The sequence below is a fragment of the Mytilus californianus genome, unplaced genomic scaffold, assembly GCF_021869535.1.
Source record: "Mytilus californianus isolate M0D057914Y unplaced genomic scaffold, xbMytCali1.0.p SCAF_4, whole genome shotgun sequence".
Taxonomy (NCBI): domain Eukaryota; kingdom Metazoa; phylum Mollusca; class Bivalvia; order Mytilida; family Mytilidae; genus Mytilus; species Mytilus californianus.
Window position 1 is genome coordinate 37182474 of NW_026262690.1, and position 19527 is coordinate 37202000.

The 19527-nt window shown below is 32.3% G+C and overlaps 1 protein-coding gene across 1 annotated transcript; it reads right to left on the minus strand.

Moving 5' to 3' along the window:
• Positions 1–1112: 1112 nt before the first annotated feature.
• LOC127698294 (uncharacterized) lies at positions 1113–16256 on the minus strand. The gene is made up of 3 exons (XM_052201690.1): positions 16202–16256; positions 6363–6431; positions 1113–2686 (listed from the first exon to the last, which is right to left on the minus strand). Coding segments are annotated over exons 1-3 (957 nt in total). The 5' UTR covers positions 16203–16256; the 3' UTR covers positions 1113–1799.
• Between the last annotated feature and the right edge of the window lie 3271 nt (positions 16257–19527).

Genomic DNA, 19527 nt, shown 5'->3' on the forward strand with positions numbered 1-19527 from the left:
AAAAGGCAGGATGAGATTATTTGCAAAAAAAAAGCAGGATGACAATTTAGTTAAATAAAAAAGTCAGGATAAACTAAAAAAAAAAAGGCAGGACCGAATAGAATGAAAAATAAAAAGGCAGGACCGAATAGAGGGAAAAATAAAAAGGCAGGACAGAATTTTTCATCCTAGCCCCCCCCCCCCCCCCCCCTCCCCCCCCCCCCCCCCATAAAAATCAAATGGTAGTTCCCTAACCTTCTGTCTATAATAATAAAATATTTCTATAGCAAAGTAACACTTTTGACCAAACAACATAACATTTACTGAATATTAAGCAGTCTCTATAACATTCACTTCAATTTATCTACATTTATGCAATGTTCACATTAAAATTATATAATCTGCCCCGCCTCATACCCGGGAGAGTTATCTTTTGTTAAAATTACCCCTTCTTTAGGTTTTCCCCATCAACAAAAAACCGACACATGTGTTGCGTTCCTCAAAATTCTGCAGGTTGTTCAATGGATTTGTTTGTATTCTTTGCATTATAATAGATTGTTTCAAAATCTTATTCTTTTTTTGTTGTTGCTTACTACACATTTTGGTGATTCGTCCATTATACAGATTTTCTGATTAAGATATGCTGCAGCAAACGTCACGTGTCACGATTTCAACATTAACTCCACTTTATCGTTACACAGAGAATGCGAAGCAATTAAACCGGGTTTGCCCCAAATTAACTTCACCTAAAATTAAGGGTCATTTAAATCCGAGCTCGCCCCTGGTTAAGACGTCCACACTACCCAAACTTAACTTGCATAAAATAATTATGCTCGAATAAAAACTATCAAAGATACCAGGCTTATAATTTGGTACGCAAGACGAACATTTCGTCTAAATTAGACTCGTCAGTGGAACTCGAATCAAATACGAAGTTTAAGAGAATTGAAAACAAAATATTCCAAAAATACGATTAAGGCATCTATGCCTGGGGTAGAAAAACTGTAACGTTTCAAATAATTCAACTTTTTTTTTACTACTGGTCTGGTGACATATCGAGGACAAACGTGAATCCAGATTAAAATGACATAAAGTGAACGGAGTATTAGATATATAAAAGAAAAAATCTAAAATGTACATGTAAGTTTATATAGGAGTGAACAGATCATAACAATTTTGTACTAAAAACCATTAACATAATTTATTTTTGACCATGTTGAAATACCTCTACGTACGAATGTCTATCTTTTTTATATATAAAATTGCATACCACAATATTGACGAATTAGATTATAATTTTCATCCATAACAAGGTAATTTACATTTACATTTATACAAAATCAATCTGTTAAATCTTAACTCGGTTTCATCTCTGTAAGAAGTTACGGATAAGTCTCGTAAGAAGTTACAGATAAGTCTCGTAATAATTTACGGATAAGTCTCGTAATAAGACATTGATAGGTCTAGTAAGAAGTTACGGATAAGTCTCGTAAGAAGTTACGGATAAGTCTCGTAAGAAGTTACGGATAAGTCTAGTAAGAAGTTACGGATTATTCTTGTAAGAAGATACGGATAAGTCTCGTAAGAAGTTACGGATAAGTCTCGTAAAAAGTTACGGATAAGTCTCGTAAGAAGTTACGGATTAGTCTCGTAAGAAGTTACGGATAAGTCTCGTAAGAAGTTACGGATAAGTCTCGTAAGAATTTACGGATAAGTCTCGTAATAAGTATTTGTTGACTTCTTTTTTTTTCATTGAAAAGACCATAACAGAGTTCGTTTGAATAAAATGTTTCAGCATTAAAGAACAAAGATGAGAAAAGTTATTCAGCAACAAAAACTAAACGTTTCGGTTTCTTGTAGCCTGGTTGGCCCGGCTGACCATTGTCAACACGTAACAATTGAGCGGCTTGCCTTGCCAAAGCATATTGCTCCATCGCATTCATTGCTTTTCTCGGGTCATTCGATCTGTTAGACACTGCGTGGATTTTTCGAGGATTCATAGAAATTTCTTCGACTGAGTCTCGGCGTCCAAAATCATACGGGGGTGGTGGACTTGGTGGCATATGCATGTCAGGATGTGGTTTCCGGTTTGGTGGTTTGTATGGCTGCTTGTCAGTCGGTTGTTTGATCGAGAGTGGCTTTATGTTCAATTTCTGTTCCTGAGCCGGAGCTGGTGGTGGAGGTGGATGTCCTTTGTCTTTTGTGGGATACAAGGAGTCCTCGTCAGGTATCGCCCATGGTAACGGAGTGCTATTTTCTCTTTCTACTGCAAGTTTGACATCCGAAGTAGATGTTGCTTGTTTTCTACCTTGAGCTTGGTTACTCTGGTTTTTAGCAGCAAAAGTAGCTGCCATTGCAGCACGTGTTGCACTTCTCCCATTTTCGTATTTCGTATCATTAAAGTTATTGTTATGTTCGCCACTGTTGTTTGCTGTAATAAGTTCATCGTCTTCATCATCAAGTAGTCTTTTCTTTTTAGCCTTCTTATTTTTCTTCTTCTTACAGTCATCATATCCCTTGCAGACGCAGTAAATTACACAAAATCCCCCATAAACAAGCACGATAAGGGGTAGTACACCCCACATAGCAAGATTGTTCGGGTCATCATAAAACTCTTTTATTTTGTCAAAAATTGACTTTTCTGGCTCTATAGTAGAATTTAGAAGTCGTCTTCCTGCCCATCCTAAATTTGATGCAATTGGCTCAGCTGCAACATATAAATTATATAGACATATAAATTTTTTTCTTCTAGTGAATTTAGATTATTTCCTGTGTTTGTTGTTTGCTTGCAGGTGGGTTTTGATGGTCTGTTGGTCTGAGATAAAAAAAAAAACAACAAAAAAACAACAAAAAAACAAACACAGAAAAGTTTAGGAAATCTTTGGAAAATAAAAAAAAAAAAAATTAAGGGTACATTCATGTTTGTCCCTAATCAATTTTTTTATCAAACATATTATATGCTAATGTGTAGTTTGCTAGGCTAAAGTTTTTGCACAATTATGATGTGGTGTTAAAAATTGGTGTATGCTTGTTTAGTTCATTATGGATGCATGTGCGGATCCAGGATTTTGAAAAAAGGGTGACTGCAGGCCAACGTTTGGAGTGATATTTGTAAAACGTCTATGCATTTATTATATTTGAAACTCCATTAGGGGGGGGGGGGGGGTCCAGGCTTTTTTTTTTTTTTTTTGTGTGTATTTTTCTTCTTGGCAGACTATTGGGTTTGAACTTTTAACTTTACGCAAAACAAATTAAAAAAACGCACACACTGCCTAATATAAATACATATGTCTAATTTCTATAAAATTTCGTCTTTAGCAAGCAGTTACCAATAATGAAAAAAAAAAAACGTACCAAAAACAAGTCGGGCTAAATCAAAATGTAATTGCCTTATAATTTAATCGTTCCTATCTGGTAAATGTTAGTTTACTACTTTATCGCATGCTGTTTTGTTTTGTAACCGCTAGTATTTTTTTATATGCTGACGTTAAAAAATGCCAAGTCAGATCTGAACAAAAATACATTTTAAAAATGTGAAAATATGTGGCCCTGTTTGTGTGTTTTTTCTTTACCGAAAATTAAAATGGTAATCCAACATTTTTACATTTCTTTCATCGAAAGTAAAACGTGTTTTTTTTTAAACTTGCGAATCGAAGGATTAATTTTTATGTTTTATGGGGCATGTTTTGTCGAAATTACTTGACAGAAATATAAATTATCGCCAACATGTCAAATATTGTTTTAGTCTTATAGTCTGCTCGTAGATCTATAAAGACATCATGCGTTATAAATATGTGATCTGCTATTCAGTAATGTAAAAAAAACTATGTTCCGCGGAAAGATCATCACATGTCAATATGGAGGTGCGCTAGACTAAAATCTGAATTGACTACGATTGACAGTTTTTCTACCGAAGGTCGGTGATTCTCTCCGGGCACTCAAGCTTCCTCCACCAAAAAACAGACCGCCACGAAATAGCACAATAGTGGTGATAGTGGCGTTTAAACACCAATCAATCAATCATGTTAACTTGAAAATCTGCAATCTAGGAAGCTTTCCTTCCAAAACAAGTCTAGACAAGCTTAAAAAATTATTTAATGAGAAGTTTTTTGTTTTCAGTTATTGTGTAGGTGATCATATTTAGGATATCAAATACAATAATGACAGGGATTAAGAGACTACCCTTATCATTTGGTTGTAATAGGAATATTAATGCTAAGACCTTATATGACAGTTCCTTTGAAAGAACCCTTTTATATATATGTGGTCGACTGACTCAAATCTCAAAATGGATTATGATATTCAACCTCTATTTTGTAAATAATATACATGATTACGTAATAAAAGACGTCATAGAAAGTACACCTCGATGTAGAGAAAACTTGCACTAATTCATAGCTAATCTTAAGAAATTGTAGTTTCTAAGTTCGGTGCATTATCGATAATATCTTTGTTAATTATTAATGTTCGCTTACTATATTGAAAGTTTTCGGTTTCTTTAACCCATATTCAACCAGACAGAATTCGTATTGTATTTACGCATCGGCAATTATTTGATTTGTGCTGTCTCAATCAAAACATCAATTTTTCACTGATTTTTTTCTCAAAACTATCATATTAAATTTTCAACGTGAATTTAGTATTTTCGTTAATATAAATTACTTATTATGAACAGTAGGAAGCTGCATTTATTGATCATAAGCTCTACTTGGATAACTTCACAGAATTGCATGCATAACTACTATAGCTCTAATTCAATATTTAGTTGGTAGTCCTGATACAGCAAGTTTAAAACATTAGTTTTTTAAACATAAAATTGGTGTTGTTGATAATACTTTAGATAAACATATCTGGGCTGGTTGTCGTTTGTTGCTGTTTATCATATTTGTTTTTTTGTCTATTGATTTGTTTTTGTTTATTGTTTAGTACGCAAATCAGGCCGTTAGTTTTCTCGTTTGAATTGTTTTACATTTGTCATTTCGGGGCCTTTTATAACTTGGTATGCGGTATGGGTTTTTCTCATTGTTGAATGCCGTACAGTGACCTATAGTTGCTTCTACTTCATTTGGTCTCTAGTGGCAATCATTCCACATATTCTAAGTTTTATAGAACTACTTTTATTTATGAAAAAAACATATCCATAAGGGTTTCAAACACTTTTACGAATAATAAATTGAGACGTTTAGTATATGTCTATGGACAATTAACAAACAACACAGAACATCCAGTGTCTTACGGTCTTCAATAATAAATCAGATAATGTGTCGCGCTCTAAATCGCCCTGAGATGGGACATTTTGTTCCCACCAAGGCCATTTTTAACAAGTATGTATTTTTTTTTTAAATTCTCAGTATCGCAGCTTCATATGCGTACTTTAAGGTTCTAACAATAGTATAGCCTATTTCTTAACACATGACCAAATAAATAATGCGTATAACCATAGTAAAAAAAATGATGCACTTTGTCTGGATTATTTATCTAACAAATGGATATATATATATACAAGTCTAAATTGAAAACAACGTTCAAATCTATGATTGCGTTGGATAAAAACAGCAATTTGTACTGTGCATGCAAAACAAATATCTTGGTAGAGGGGTCTAAATACAGCAATATTTATTACTTTTCCGCAAGTTTGTTGTTTTCTGTTTGGTATTAGATCCATTTTGTTACATCTGGTGATCCGTTTATTTGGCAATCACCATGGCAGTCAGCAGGGTTTAAGAACATCCGTTGTTCGACCTGCTAGTCAAATACGTTTTGTTAAAATATGCTTTTCACTTTTTTGGTCTTTTGGAAAATGTTGTTTGTGCTGTATTTAGAACCCTCTACCAAGAAATTTGTTTTGCATGCACACGTATAAAAATTGCGGTTTTTATCCAACACTATCATAGGTTTGAACGTTGTTATCAATTTAGACTTGTATATATATATAGTATATATTGCCAGTAGGAAGACAGTCCTCCCAAAATAATCAATAATCTGTAGATATGGCAAGGTCCGTATTTGACTGGGGGAATACTGAAAATCATTCGAACCAGGACGTAAAATAGGAGGTCATGTCCTGCAAGAAACATTCTGTGAAAGTATTTGAAAAGGAACTAGAAGCTTTGTAGGAGTTGAAGAAACTTAATGTCCAACACTTTATTATTTTGATATAGAGGTGTACAATGCTACATATTTCGAAGATTCACTGAACGTTTCCCTGAAATCCAGTCATTCCTTATTGAGACTGTGTACACAAGAAACGCTGACCGAACTCAAGACAGACGAAGAGAAATTTATAACGACCACTATGTAGCCCCGGTCGTTTCACTTAGATTGGTATAAGTCAATGATCGGTTCATTTTTACGAAAGAATTTAAGGAATAATGATTACTTACCAAGTATAAAAGAAATGCTTTGGTGAACAAATACCGACCAAAGCACAGCAGATAATGGATTCATTTTCACTGAAAATAATAAAAAAAAAAAACCATACACATTTGATAAAACTTTAAATTTAAAATTCACCTCTTCAGTCAAAATGAAAGAAAAATCCTTTTCCTTTTTCTTTTTATGTTTGTCTTGAATAAACTTATAAATGATTTTGAAGATAAATGATAGTTTTGGTTTGTGTTTGTCGTTGGTGACAATTTTGACCGTGACTTGAATTAAAATGGTAAAGTTGTCCCATATGTAGACAAAGTTACAGTTTTTAAATAGAATTCTTTGACTGCAATATCTTTTGTCTACTCATTCCCTTATTGTGATCCTCATTCAAAGCTTTGACTTTCGGCCTCTTTCACTTATCTATAGTTATACAATTTACTGTTAATGCGGTCTTTACGCTAAATCCATTCAATATTGGTGGTGTACTGATTGAAATTGTAGCCCTAGATGCATGATTTATTTATTAGTTGTTTTTGGCTTTGAACTAGCTGTCAGAAACTGCGAGTACTCTCAGATCTGTACTTTGTGTCATTTATGTAGTGAGGGATTTATAAATTCCCTGCCACGTCCGGTTTTTTTTGTATCGATCTGATGAGTTAAGCCCTTTTCAACTGATTTTTATAGGTTTTTCTTTATTGTACTGTTACACCACTGTCTTAGGTTAGGGGAGGGTTTGGTGACAGCATACATGTTTAACCCTGCCACATTCTTTATGTACCTGTCCCAAGTCAGGAGCCTGTAATTCAGTGGTTGTCGTTTGTTGCTGTATATCATATTTGTTTTACCTGAATTGTTTTGTTACAAATTAGACCGTTAGTTTTCTCAATTGAATTATTTCACTTTTATATATCGGTGCCTTTTATAGCCGACCATACGGTACGAGTTTTCTCAATTATTGAAGGCCGCACGGTTGCCTGTCAATGCTTGCATCCACTTCATTTGAACTTTGGTGGATAGTTGTCTCATTGGCAATCATACCACATCTCCTTATTTATATATATATATTTAATGGATCTTTTATGACATTTCCAATTGTCTATATATCTATAGAATATCTGACGTGTTATCAAAAGAAAAGCATGATGTTTGAATCGATCTAAATTTACATCAATTATTGATGACTTTTGAAAAATCTAACGAACTGTGAAATCCTAATGCTACAGCAGAGATATCAATGAGCCTGCATTAACGCAATTAAAGTAAATGTTTCTATTTGACGCTTTTTATGTTTCTATTTTTTATTCCCAGACGTTGTCTTTAACTTTATAGAAATCGACATCCAAAAAATAGACTGCTGCGTAACAGTTATTTTCACACGACCGTTCGCTCAACACTGAAGCGGGATAGAAGTATACTTTATTTGTACAAGTACATATAAAGCAAACAGATATTTGTTTACCTTGTTATTAGTTGGTTGATTGCAGATTAAAGATTAAAAACGAAAGAATTTTTCCTTGTTTTCTTCAATGATTGATTGCTGGTTGCTTAACGTCCAGTGGCAATTATTTCATGCATATTTGGGACAAGAAGTTTACTTACTAAAAATTTATATCCTTTTTAAATATAAAAAAAAGTATGGGTCACGGAGCCTTTTTTCAAAACTGTGGATTGTGCAAAATTGTCAATGTTATTTTTTGCGGTTTTATTTTTAAAACATAACAATTAAGGTATTATATTTCTGTTAATTAATCCCGTCAGTCCAAACTAGATATGGTGTGTGGTCATATGGTGAAAATAAGGAAATAAAATATATGGTAATTCTCTTGGTTAGAGGAATGAAATGATTTGGTCTGGTCATTTGAGTTGCTAAATGCCATTTGGGATGTTACTGCAACGTTAAAAATATTGACATATTTGACACAAAATTTTACACTTCGGTTTTGGTTAAATTAAATGTTAGCAACATCCTTACCACATAAAAGATATTTTAATCACATCAAAATTCCTTGTATAAGACATCATGTAGCAACATATCTTTTTACGTAAATGAGTTGCTCATATTCAAATATCAATTACAAGGTCTCAATTTTTTATTGTTCGATGGATAAGTATACTTTTCGATTTCGAATTGAAAGGGCCCCAAAATGTACCCTTATCTTGTGTACCTCACACTTATTTTCTATTTTAAGTAAAGACAATAATGCTGCTTCTTTCAAATATTAGCTATTCTTAGGATAAGTGTGGTCAAGAGGTTTCAGAGGAAAATACATTTGATTAAAGTAGAACGCCAATACGACTGTGGATCAAGTCCTGCAAGATCTATAGACATCAGTGGTTTTATTTTTTTCTGGTGCTAGTTTATATTGTGAAAAAAGCTAGTACCTAGTCACAAGAGAGAGAAAAAAAACAATCTAAACAATACACAGTAGATTTCTACAATGATGACGTTAATATATTAAATTCTAATTTCCATCGATTACTAATTTCAATAAGCAAGAAAACAACGTTGTTAATAAAATAACTTCTTTAATTGACGTTTCAGAGGAATTATTGGAAAATATCTCATACTTTATTGACTTGAGTAATTGACAAATACTAGTACTAGCATTAAGAAAATACCTGAAGGTGTTTTTTATGAATAAGAAATAATACATTTCCTTAGGGGTTAGGACCATTTTTATTAATTTATGTGTCTGGAAAGGTCAAACTTTAAAGAAAAGCTATTCTCTACTTTTAAAGTCTTTTTACTAGATTTTTAAGAAACTATGATGCAATACTTTTTTGATTTTTTTAAAGGACATTTTATGGAAAGTCTATACAGTTTCGGGTGACTGGGATGACTGCTATCATTTTGCTTTTTAAATTAATACATAAAAATAAAATGTCACTTAGCTTATTTAAGAGAAAACTAAAAAAAAAAAATGTTCCTGAAAATGTGTCTCTCTAATTGTCTCCTCGTATCTTGCGGGAAATCACTTCCAAGCGTTCGTGAAAGTTTTACATCTCCCAACAAATTTCAAATGCAGCGAAAAATAGGAAACAATATTGCCAAAACCAAAACATTTCTTTAATAACTCATTCAAAGGGTATTTTTAGTAATATTTTCAAAAGTGTTTCACATTCTTAGTCCTTTGATTCGATTCCGTTATTAAAACAAACAAAAATATGACGTCCTGGCTTACTTTTCTAAATATATCAGTTAAATTTCGCATGTTTGAGGGGGGAAAAGAAATATAAAAGAAAGTCGAAAGATACCAATGGGACATTCAAACTCATAAGCCGAAAATAAACTGACAACGCCATGACTAAAAAAGAAAAAGACAAACAGACAAACAACAGTACACAAAACACAACATAGAAAACTGAAGACTAAACCGGGACAGTGGCGCAAAAGCACAACACACGAACAAACTGTAAAAATCAGTTGCAATTAGATTAACTCAAAAGATCGGTACGAGACACTAATAAAAAACAACTAACATTTAGACAATAGACACAAAGCACCGAAATAAGAGTATTTGCAGTTACTGAAAGTTTGTTCAAAGCTGATTACACTAAGACTGAAATAAATCTTGTTCTCTCGGACTCAATTATCAATCAGTACAAAACCAACAGATTTAGTTATAAACTGTTTGAGAAACGCCATGACCTTGTAGACTATATATACAAGCACCTACAATTCTATTTGACGCTTTTTATGTTTCTATTTTTTATTCCCAGACGTTGTCTTTAACTTTATAGAAATCGACATCCAAAAAATAGACTGCTGCGTAACAGTTATTTTCACACGACCGTTCGCTCAACACAGAAGCGGGATAGCAGTATACTTTATTTGTACAAGTACATATAAAGCAAACAGATATTTGTTTACCTTGTTATTAGTTGGTTGATTGCAGATTAAAGATTAAAAACGAAAGATTTTTTCCTTGTTTTCTTCAATGATTGATTGCTGGTTGCTTAACGTCCAGTGGCAATTATTTCATGCATATTTGGGACAAGAAGTTTACTTACTAAAAATTTATATCCTTTTTAAATATAAAAAAAAGTATGGGTCACGGAGCCTTTTTCAAAACTGTGGATTGTGCAAAATTGTTAATGTTATTTTTTGCGGTTTTATTTTTAAAACATAACAATTAAGGTATTATATTTCTGTTAATTATCCCGTCAGTCCAAACTAGATATGGTGTGTGGTCGTCATATGGTGAAAATAAGGAAATAAAATATATGGTAATTCTCTTGGTTAGAGGAATGAAATGATTTAGTCTGGTCATTTGAGTTGCTAAATGCCATTTGGGATGTTACTGCAACGTTAAAAATATTGACATATTTGACACAAAATTTTACACTTCGGTTTTGGTTAAATTAAATGTTAGCAACATCATTACCACATAAAAGATATTTTAATCACATCAAAATTCCTTGTATAAGACATCATGTAGCAACATATCTTTTTACGTAAATAAGTTGCTCATATTCAAATATCAATTACAAGGTCTCAATTTTTTATTGTTCGATGGATAAGTATACTTTTCGATTTCGAATTGAAAGGGCCCCAAAATGTACCCTTATCTTGTGTACCTCACACTTATTTTCTATTTTAAGTAAAGACAATAATGCTGCTTCTTTCAAATATTAGCTATTCTTAAGATGAGTGTGGTCAAGAGGTTTCAGAGGAAAATACATTTGATTAAAGTAGAACGCCAATACGACTGTGGATCAAGTCCTGCAAGATCTATAGACATCAGTGGTTTTATTTTTTTCTGGTGCTAGTTTATATTGTGAAAAAAGCTAGTACCTAGTCACAAGAGAGAGAAAAAAAAACCAATCTAAACAATACACAGTAGATTTCTACAATGATGACGTTAATATATTAAATTCTAATTTCCATCGATTACTAATTTCAATAAGCAAGAAAACAACGTTGTTAATAAAATAACTTCTTTAATTGACGTTTCAGAGGAATTATTGGAAAATATCTCATACTTTATTGACTTAAGTAATTGACAAATACTAGTACTAGCATTAAGAAAATACCTGAAGGTGTTTTTTATGAATAAGAAATAATACATTTCCATAGGGGTTAGGACCATTTTTATTAATTTATGTGTCTGGAAAGGTCAAACTTTAAAGAAAAGCTATTCTCTACTTTTAAAGTCTTTTTACTAGATTTTTAAGAAACTATGATGCAATACTTTTTTGATTTTTTTAAAGGACATTTTATGGAAAGTCTATACAGTTTCGGGTGACTGGGATGACTGCTATCATTTTGCTTTTTAAATTAATACATAAAAATAAAATGTCACTTAGCTTATTTAAGAGAAAACTAAAAAAAAAAATGTTCCTGAAAATGTGTCTCTCTAATTGTCTCCTCGTATCTTGCGGGAAATCACTTCCAAGCGTTCGTGAAAGTTTTACATCTCCCAACAAATTTCAAATGCAGCGAAAAATAGGAAACAATATTGCCAAAACCAAAACATTTCTTTAATAACTCATTCAAAGGGTATTTTTAGTAATATTTTCAAAAGTGTTTCACATTCTTAGTCCTTTGATTCGATTCCGTTATTAAAACAAACAAAAATATGACGTCCTGGCTTACTTTTCTAAATATATCAGTTAAATTTCGCATGTTTGAGGGGGGAAAAGAAATATAAAAGAAAGTCGAAAGATACCAATGGGACATTCAAACTCATAAGCCGAAAATAAACTGACAACGCCATGACTAAAAAAGAAAAAGACAAACAGACAAACAACAGTACACAAAACACAACATAGAAAACTGAAGACTAAACCGGGACAGTGGCGCAAAAGCACAACACACGAACAAACTGTAAAAATCAGTTGCAATTAGATTAACTCAAAAGATCGGTACGAGACACTAATAAAAAACAACTAACATTTAGACAATAGACACAAAGCACCGAAATAAGAGTATTTGCAGTTACTGAAAGTTTGTTCAAAGCTGATTACACTAAGACTGAAATAAATCTTGTTCTCTCGGACTCAATTATCAATCAGTACAAAACCAACAGATTTAGTTATAAACTGTTTGAGAAACGCCATGACCTTGTAGACTTTATATACAAGCACCTACAATTCTATTTGACGCTTTTTATGTTTCTATTTTTTATTCCCAGACGTTGTCTTTAACTTTATAGAAATCGACATCCAAAAAATAGACTGCTGCGTAACAGTTATTTTCACACGACCGTTCGCTCAACACAGAAGCGGGATAGCAGTATACTTTATTTGTACAAGTACATATAAAGCAAACATATATTAGTTTACCTTGTTATTAGTTGGTTGATTGCAGATTAAAGATTAAAAACGAAAGAATTTTTCCTTGTTTTCTTCAATGATTGATTGCTGGTTGCTTAACGTCCAGTGGCAATTATTTCATGCATATTTGGGACAAGAAGTTTACTTACTAAAAATTTATATCCTTTTTAAATATAAAAAAAAGTATGGGTCACGGAGCCATTTTTCAAAACTGTGGATTGTGCAAAATTGTCAATGTTATTTTTTGCGGTTTTATTTTTAAAACATAACAATTAAGGTATTATATTTCTGTTAATTATCCCGTCAGTCCAAACTAGATATGGTGTGTGGTCATATGGTGAAAATAAGGAAATAAAATATATGGTAATTCTCTTGGTTAGAGGAATGAAATGATTTAGTCTGGTCATTTGAGTTGCTAAATGCCATTTGGGATGTTACTGCAACATTCAAAATATTGACACATTTGACACAAAATTTTACACTTCGGTTTTGGTTAAATTAAATGTTAGCAACATCCTTACCACATAAAAGATATTTTATTCACATCAAAATTCCTTGTATAAGACATCATGTAGCAACATATCTTTTTACGTAAATGAGTTGCTCATATTCAAATATCAATTACAAGGTCTCAATTTTTTATTGTTGTTCGATAGTATAATTTTCGATTTCGAATTGAAAGGGCCCTAAAATGTACCCTTATCTTGTGTACCTCACACTTATTTTCTATTTTAAGTAAAGACAATAATGCTGCTTCTTTCAAATGTTAGCTATTCTTAGGATGAGTGTGGTCAAGAGGTTTCAGAGGAAAATACATTTGATTAAGGTAGAACGCCAATATGACTGTGGATCAAGTCCTGTAAGAAGTTTGCACATAACTCTATAGACATCAGTGGTTTTATTTTTTTCTGGTGCTTGATTATATTGTGAAAAAAAACCCAATGAAAACTAGTACCTAGTCACAAGAGAGAAAAAAAACCCAATCTAAACAATACACAGTAGATTTCTACAATGATGACGTTAATATATTAAATTTTAATTTCCATCGATTACTAATTTCAATAAGCAAGAAAACAACGTTGTTAATAAAATAACTTCTTTAATTGACGTTTCAGGGGAATTATTGGAAAATATCTCATACTTTATTGACTTAAGTAATTGAAAAATACTAGCATTAAGAAAATACATGAAGGTGTGTTTTTTATGAATAAGAAATAATACATTTCCTTAGGGGTTAGGACCATTTTTACTAATTTATGTGTCTGGAAAGGTCAAACTTTAAAGAAAAGCTATTCTCTACTTTTAAAGTCTTTTTACTAGATTTTTAAGAAACTATGATGCAATACTTTTTTGATTTTTTTTTATGGAAAGTCTATACAGTTTCGGGTGACTGGGAGAACTGCTATCAATTTGCTTTTTAAATTAATACATAAAAAATAAAATTTCACTTAGCTTATTTAAGAGAAAACAATAAAAAAAAAATGTTCCTGAAAATGTGCCTCTCTACTTGTCTCCTCGTATCTTGCGGGAAATCACTTCTAAGCGTTCGTGAAAGTTTTACATCTCCCGACAAATTTCCAATGCAGCGAAAAATAGGAAACAATATTGCCAAAACCAAAACATTTCTTTAATAACTCATTCAAAGGGTATTTTTACGTAATATTTTCAAGTGTTTCACATTATTAGTCCTTTGATTCGATTCCGCTATTAAAACAAACAAAAACATGACGCCCTGGCTTACTTTTCTAGATATTTCAGTTTAATTTCGCATGTTTGAGGGAAAAAAAAGAAATCTAAAAGAAAGTCGAAAGATACCAAAGGGACATTCAAACTCAAAAGCCGAATAAAATAAAAAGAAAATAAACTGACAACGCCATGGCTAAAAAAGAAAAAGACCAACAGACAAACAACAGTACACAAAACACAACATAGAAAACTGAAGACTGAGCAACACAAACCCCACCAAAATCTGGGGGTGATCTCAGGTGCTCCGGAAGGGTAGGCAGATCGTGCTGCACAGGTGGCATCAGTCGTGTCAACACTTTTCGAAAAAATACACCGGATTCCATTTTTTTTAAAGTAGAAATCAATTAGTCTTAAATGCAGCGTGAAAAACGGGCAAAATCGTTTTTAATTTTTATTTTTCATACATCAATCACTTAAGACGGAAATATGTATAGCAATAATATATATATTTTTTTAACAGAATTCTGTGTAAGTATTTTCGAGAGATCGCAATTTAAAATGAAAAATGCATATTTTTTTATCACTTTTTCACATACATTCTATACATTTATAGACCTAGACTCGATTTTTTAATAGATTGTATACCTCTATTATATCCAGTTGAAATTGAAGAAAAGGAATGGAGCGCATTATTAGAGAAGATAAAAATTGTCAAGTTGGTATATTTGAATCGATTATTTCTTTTTCTATAGGCTTTAAAGGGTTAATGTAGGTGCACAATTACATTTTTTTTTCTTATATATGTGTTTATACTTAAATTATAGTATAGAGTTTATACTTAAATTATAGTATAGCGAAAATGCGCCGATCACGAAGAACAAAAATAACCCATCAGGCCCCTCATTAATACCGAGCTTAGAATGAATGATCCTTAGGATATCTGGTAAACAGAAAAAACAGTATTTGTTTCCGTTTTCAATAACAAACAACAAACAATTTCGTTTCAAGTACTGTTTCATTCAAAACTGTAGTTTGCAGTCACAGAAATAATTATATTAAAAGTACGTCTGAACCAGTGACAACTCTACGACAGATTTTATCCATCGGGTCACCAGTGATGGTGACACAAGGCTGAAAACACATTCTGTATACATAATTCGTCTAAATAACAGCCCAACAATGTTAGATCTGTAAATTTGCGGAAGTTTTTTGTTCTTCCCTGGCCGGGATTCGAACTCATGCTACTGAGATATTGTTGCACCAAATCGCCTTGCACTATGCCCGAAGCGCTAGACCACTCGACCACCTAGGCTCGACATAAATCAAGCTTTCGGTGGCCGAGTTTTATCTTTCCTCGTCAGTTTTTATCTAGCGTCGTAACACAGTACATGATATATAAGGCATGAAGATGGAATATTACAGATCAGCTGAATTATCTATCACAGATATATATATATATATATATGTGATAGTAAATATATATATATATATGTGATAGTAAATATATATATATATCTGTGATAGTAAATAATTAAATCATTGTATGTATAAACATTGCCGACTTTGTATAATTAGTCATTGCATAATTGACTGAAAGTGAGAAATATGATATTGATAACCTGAAATTTGAATTTGACGTTTTATTCAGATTTTCAAATGGCTTTCGATTTTTCTTACCATATTAAAAGTCAGGTGACGAGGCATTAAAACGCCTCGACGAAAATGGCTGACAGCAGAGAAATTAATTCGTACAACTTAACCATACATATTTCATAAACTTGAGTTACAGGATGATCAGAACAGTTTGATTATGAGATGTACTTCACACATTTTAAAATCCTGAAATTACTTACCTTCTATATCCTATAAGTCTTAGTTTACTACATACTTTGTATTCTCTTGATTAGCCGTGAGATTTCTGTGACAGAATATACGGGTACTGAAACTAGATGACAAAATCAATAGCTACTGAACCAACAAGTCTATGGTGCTATTGACAGTGGGCACCCGATGGGATTGTATTGAATAACATGTAGTATAAGAATTGTTAACATTTATAGAAACTAAACGTCTTAATACCACTAATATTTTGTCAACCGATGCTGTGGCATAGACTTGTTATGTTTGTACTGTGGACATCCTTAGTGTTATAAACTTAATATCCAAGCTTTGTCTTCAATTAAGACATCGACATATTTTCTTAGTCATTTTGCGTATGAATAAAACTTCTTCCATAATTTATATTTTATCTACAAGCTGCTTTGAAGTTAACTATAGAAACAACTACTAAGATGTTTAGATTCATTTTCCTTTCAAGCACTCACCGGGAATCGATTTAGAGGATAAAGACATGAACCACCCGAAAGAAAAGAAATCTTCGTGTATTTAAAAGCATGAAACAAATGGCTAAGGGTTATAATTAGGGTCTACGCCACCCTGTCAGAATCTGGAACTAGTCAGTCTCTGAATTGATACAGATACGAAGAAGCTAAGGGGAGGGCAAGGGTGGTGATAAGTCGAAGGAAGACAGAAAACGCAATGGTCAAAAGAGACAAAAAAGGCACTAATGAAGAAAAAAAATCACTATCGACTAAGAGTTAGCAGTTCCTGCTCCTGCAGTGACACTCGTCACGTTACCCATGTTACAATCCGCAGCTACATGGTTTAAGTCAGAGATAAGGTTATATACTAAAGCAGTGAAAGTATGCTTTGCATTATCGATAAACACAATTTTTGATACTTCATTTACTTAATTTTGTTCGGATTATTTGACCTTTTTGTAGTGCCTATGTCGAACCTCTTTGAATTTTTTCTCCTTTCAAAATTTCAAAACAGGTAAAAATCAATTCTGTCATAGATACATAAAATACGTTCTCTTGATTAGCAATCGATTGGCAAACATTACAACTAATGTCATTTACATTTAAAAGTAGATTCTAAAAACACCAAACAGACAATGATTCAGCTTCGATTTTACGACAACTTTTATAGAACAGTAGATATGGATTGTTTTAATCAATTTCCGTCTTTTTATTAAGATTAATAGTTCATAGCTCAATCATCTAGATAAGCTGGAATGGTATTGTTGTTGACTCTAGTAGTGGAACTATATCATAATGTACATGTTTATGTTAGTCAAATTTCCGTTCCATGCTTTCGAAATATTTGAAACTGACATCAAAGTTAAATAATAGAAGTAACACATGGTATTGCGTCATAATATGAACTGATGCGCTACTTGTGTAAGACATCTTAAGATTGAAAAATCATCTACTAGTGAATATATTTGAATTCGCTTCTGTTGAATATTGTCCCAATTCAAAAGGGAAAATATGAAGACAGACTTGTGCATATCATAACGTCAACGACAAAGTATCCATACGTCACAGCAAAACCAAAGCACATATCTATAGGTCATCATATTGTCTTCAACAAGGAATATCTGCCTATACACAGTAGGTCAAACTCGGAATTGTCTGAAAATGTGTGAATAAAATTGAGAGAGACTATCAAAGATCCATAAAAAAATAAAGAATTACTATAAGATATAACAAAAGACTGACGCATAGTTCCTGACTTAGGACAGTCATATGAACATGGGGCGATGTTTAACTAGTTTCTCGAGATCTCAACCCTCCTGTTGTTATCTCGATTAGTGGCATTAGTAGGTTTCCGATTACAAATCCAAACTTTTATTCTACTGAGCTGCCTCAGTGACTGACTTCATTTCTTAACAAATGGTACATTAAACAATAAACAATAAAAATCCGTCCAAGAAAAACCCTTAATTATTTGATAACGGTATGATAGATTATAATAAAAATAAAAACTTCAAGCAAAACAATTATAAACATTACTGTATCAAAGAATCCTCGCAGTAACTGTAAGAAATCTAAAAGTACTTAACTTTGTTACCTGAAATCCTTCTGCACTACACTCTAATATCACTTAACCTGGTTACCTGAAATCCTTCTGTACTACACTCTTATATCACTTAACCTGGTTACCTAAAGTCCTTCTGTACTACACCTTAATATCACTTAACCTGGTTACCTGAAATCCTTCTGTACTACACTCTAATATCACTTAACCTGGTTACCTGAAATCCTTCTGTACTACACTCTTATATCACTTAACCTGGTTACCTGAAGTCCTTCTGTACTACACCTTAATATCACTTAACCTGGTTACCTGAAATCCTTCTGTACTACACTCTAATATCACTTAACCTGGTTACCTGAAATCCCTCTGTGCTACACTCTAATATCACGTAACCTGGTTACCTGAAATCCTTCTGTACTACACTCTGATATCACTTAAGTTGGTTACCTGAAATCCTTCTGTACTACACTATAATATCGGTGGCTGAACTTCAATGTTAATTTTAATAAGAGTACAAGAAGACATGATCTTATAAAATGCCCAGAACACAGTCATTATGATATAAAGAATTCTTGCTTCAAACTATAATTTAGGCAATTAATGTTCATAAAAGCAAAAAAAATGTAAAGTAAAAAATGATGACATTTATATCCATGCTAGCTTATTTTATTTGCAATAAAAAGATTGCATTCTGAGACATCTCCCCGAACCCTTGAATACTGAACCAACTGATTATAAATGTAAACTTCATTCGAAGAAGCCAACGGACTATATTCATTAAAGTAAAAATACTAAAGGAAAAGAAAGAAAAGTTTTCCTTTTTTTCAATTTTGATGTGAAAATTATCTTAAGAAATTCTAACATCTAGTTCTAAACAGGACAATAATCAATGGCCCCTCTTAACGTTGGAATTAGTCAAGTAACTAGAACTGATATACATTATAATTTATAATATACATATGTATTCAGAAAAAGAATGCGCATGCTGAAATATCTCGCCTGTTTATTTTAGTAACTGATCATGATTGAATTTTATGTTGAAAGTCTTTAAGATCAAAATTTTACTACAGTTATAACATACACTTTGCATTATCAACAATCCATAAACTTGAGGTCAAGGTCAAATGAACCCTGCCAGACAGACATGTACAATTATTTCATACATAAAAATCGCACTTTTTCATGATTGAATAAACTGAAATTTCCGTTTTATTATAGGATTTAAGACTTTTATTTCTTTTGTGAGTTAATCGGTCCAGTTTACACATTAAAAATAAATGTATTTCATCCTTAAAGTAAATGAAAAACCAAAATGCAATAGTAGATAATACT

What these genes read in the sequence shown, in the direction of transcription:
- LOC127698294 (XM_052201690.1), bottom strand. An exon ending in AAGCATTTCTTTTATACTTG is followed by an intron (nt 2,687 to 6,362) that starts GTAAGTAATCAT and finishes TATATGTTGCAG; the next exon opens with CTGAGCCAATTGCATCAAAT.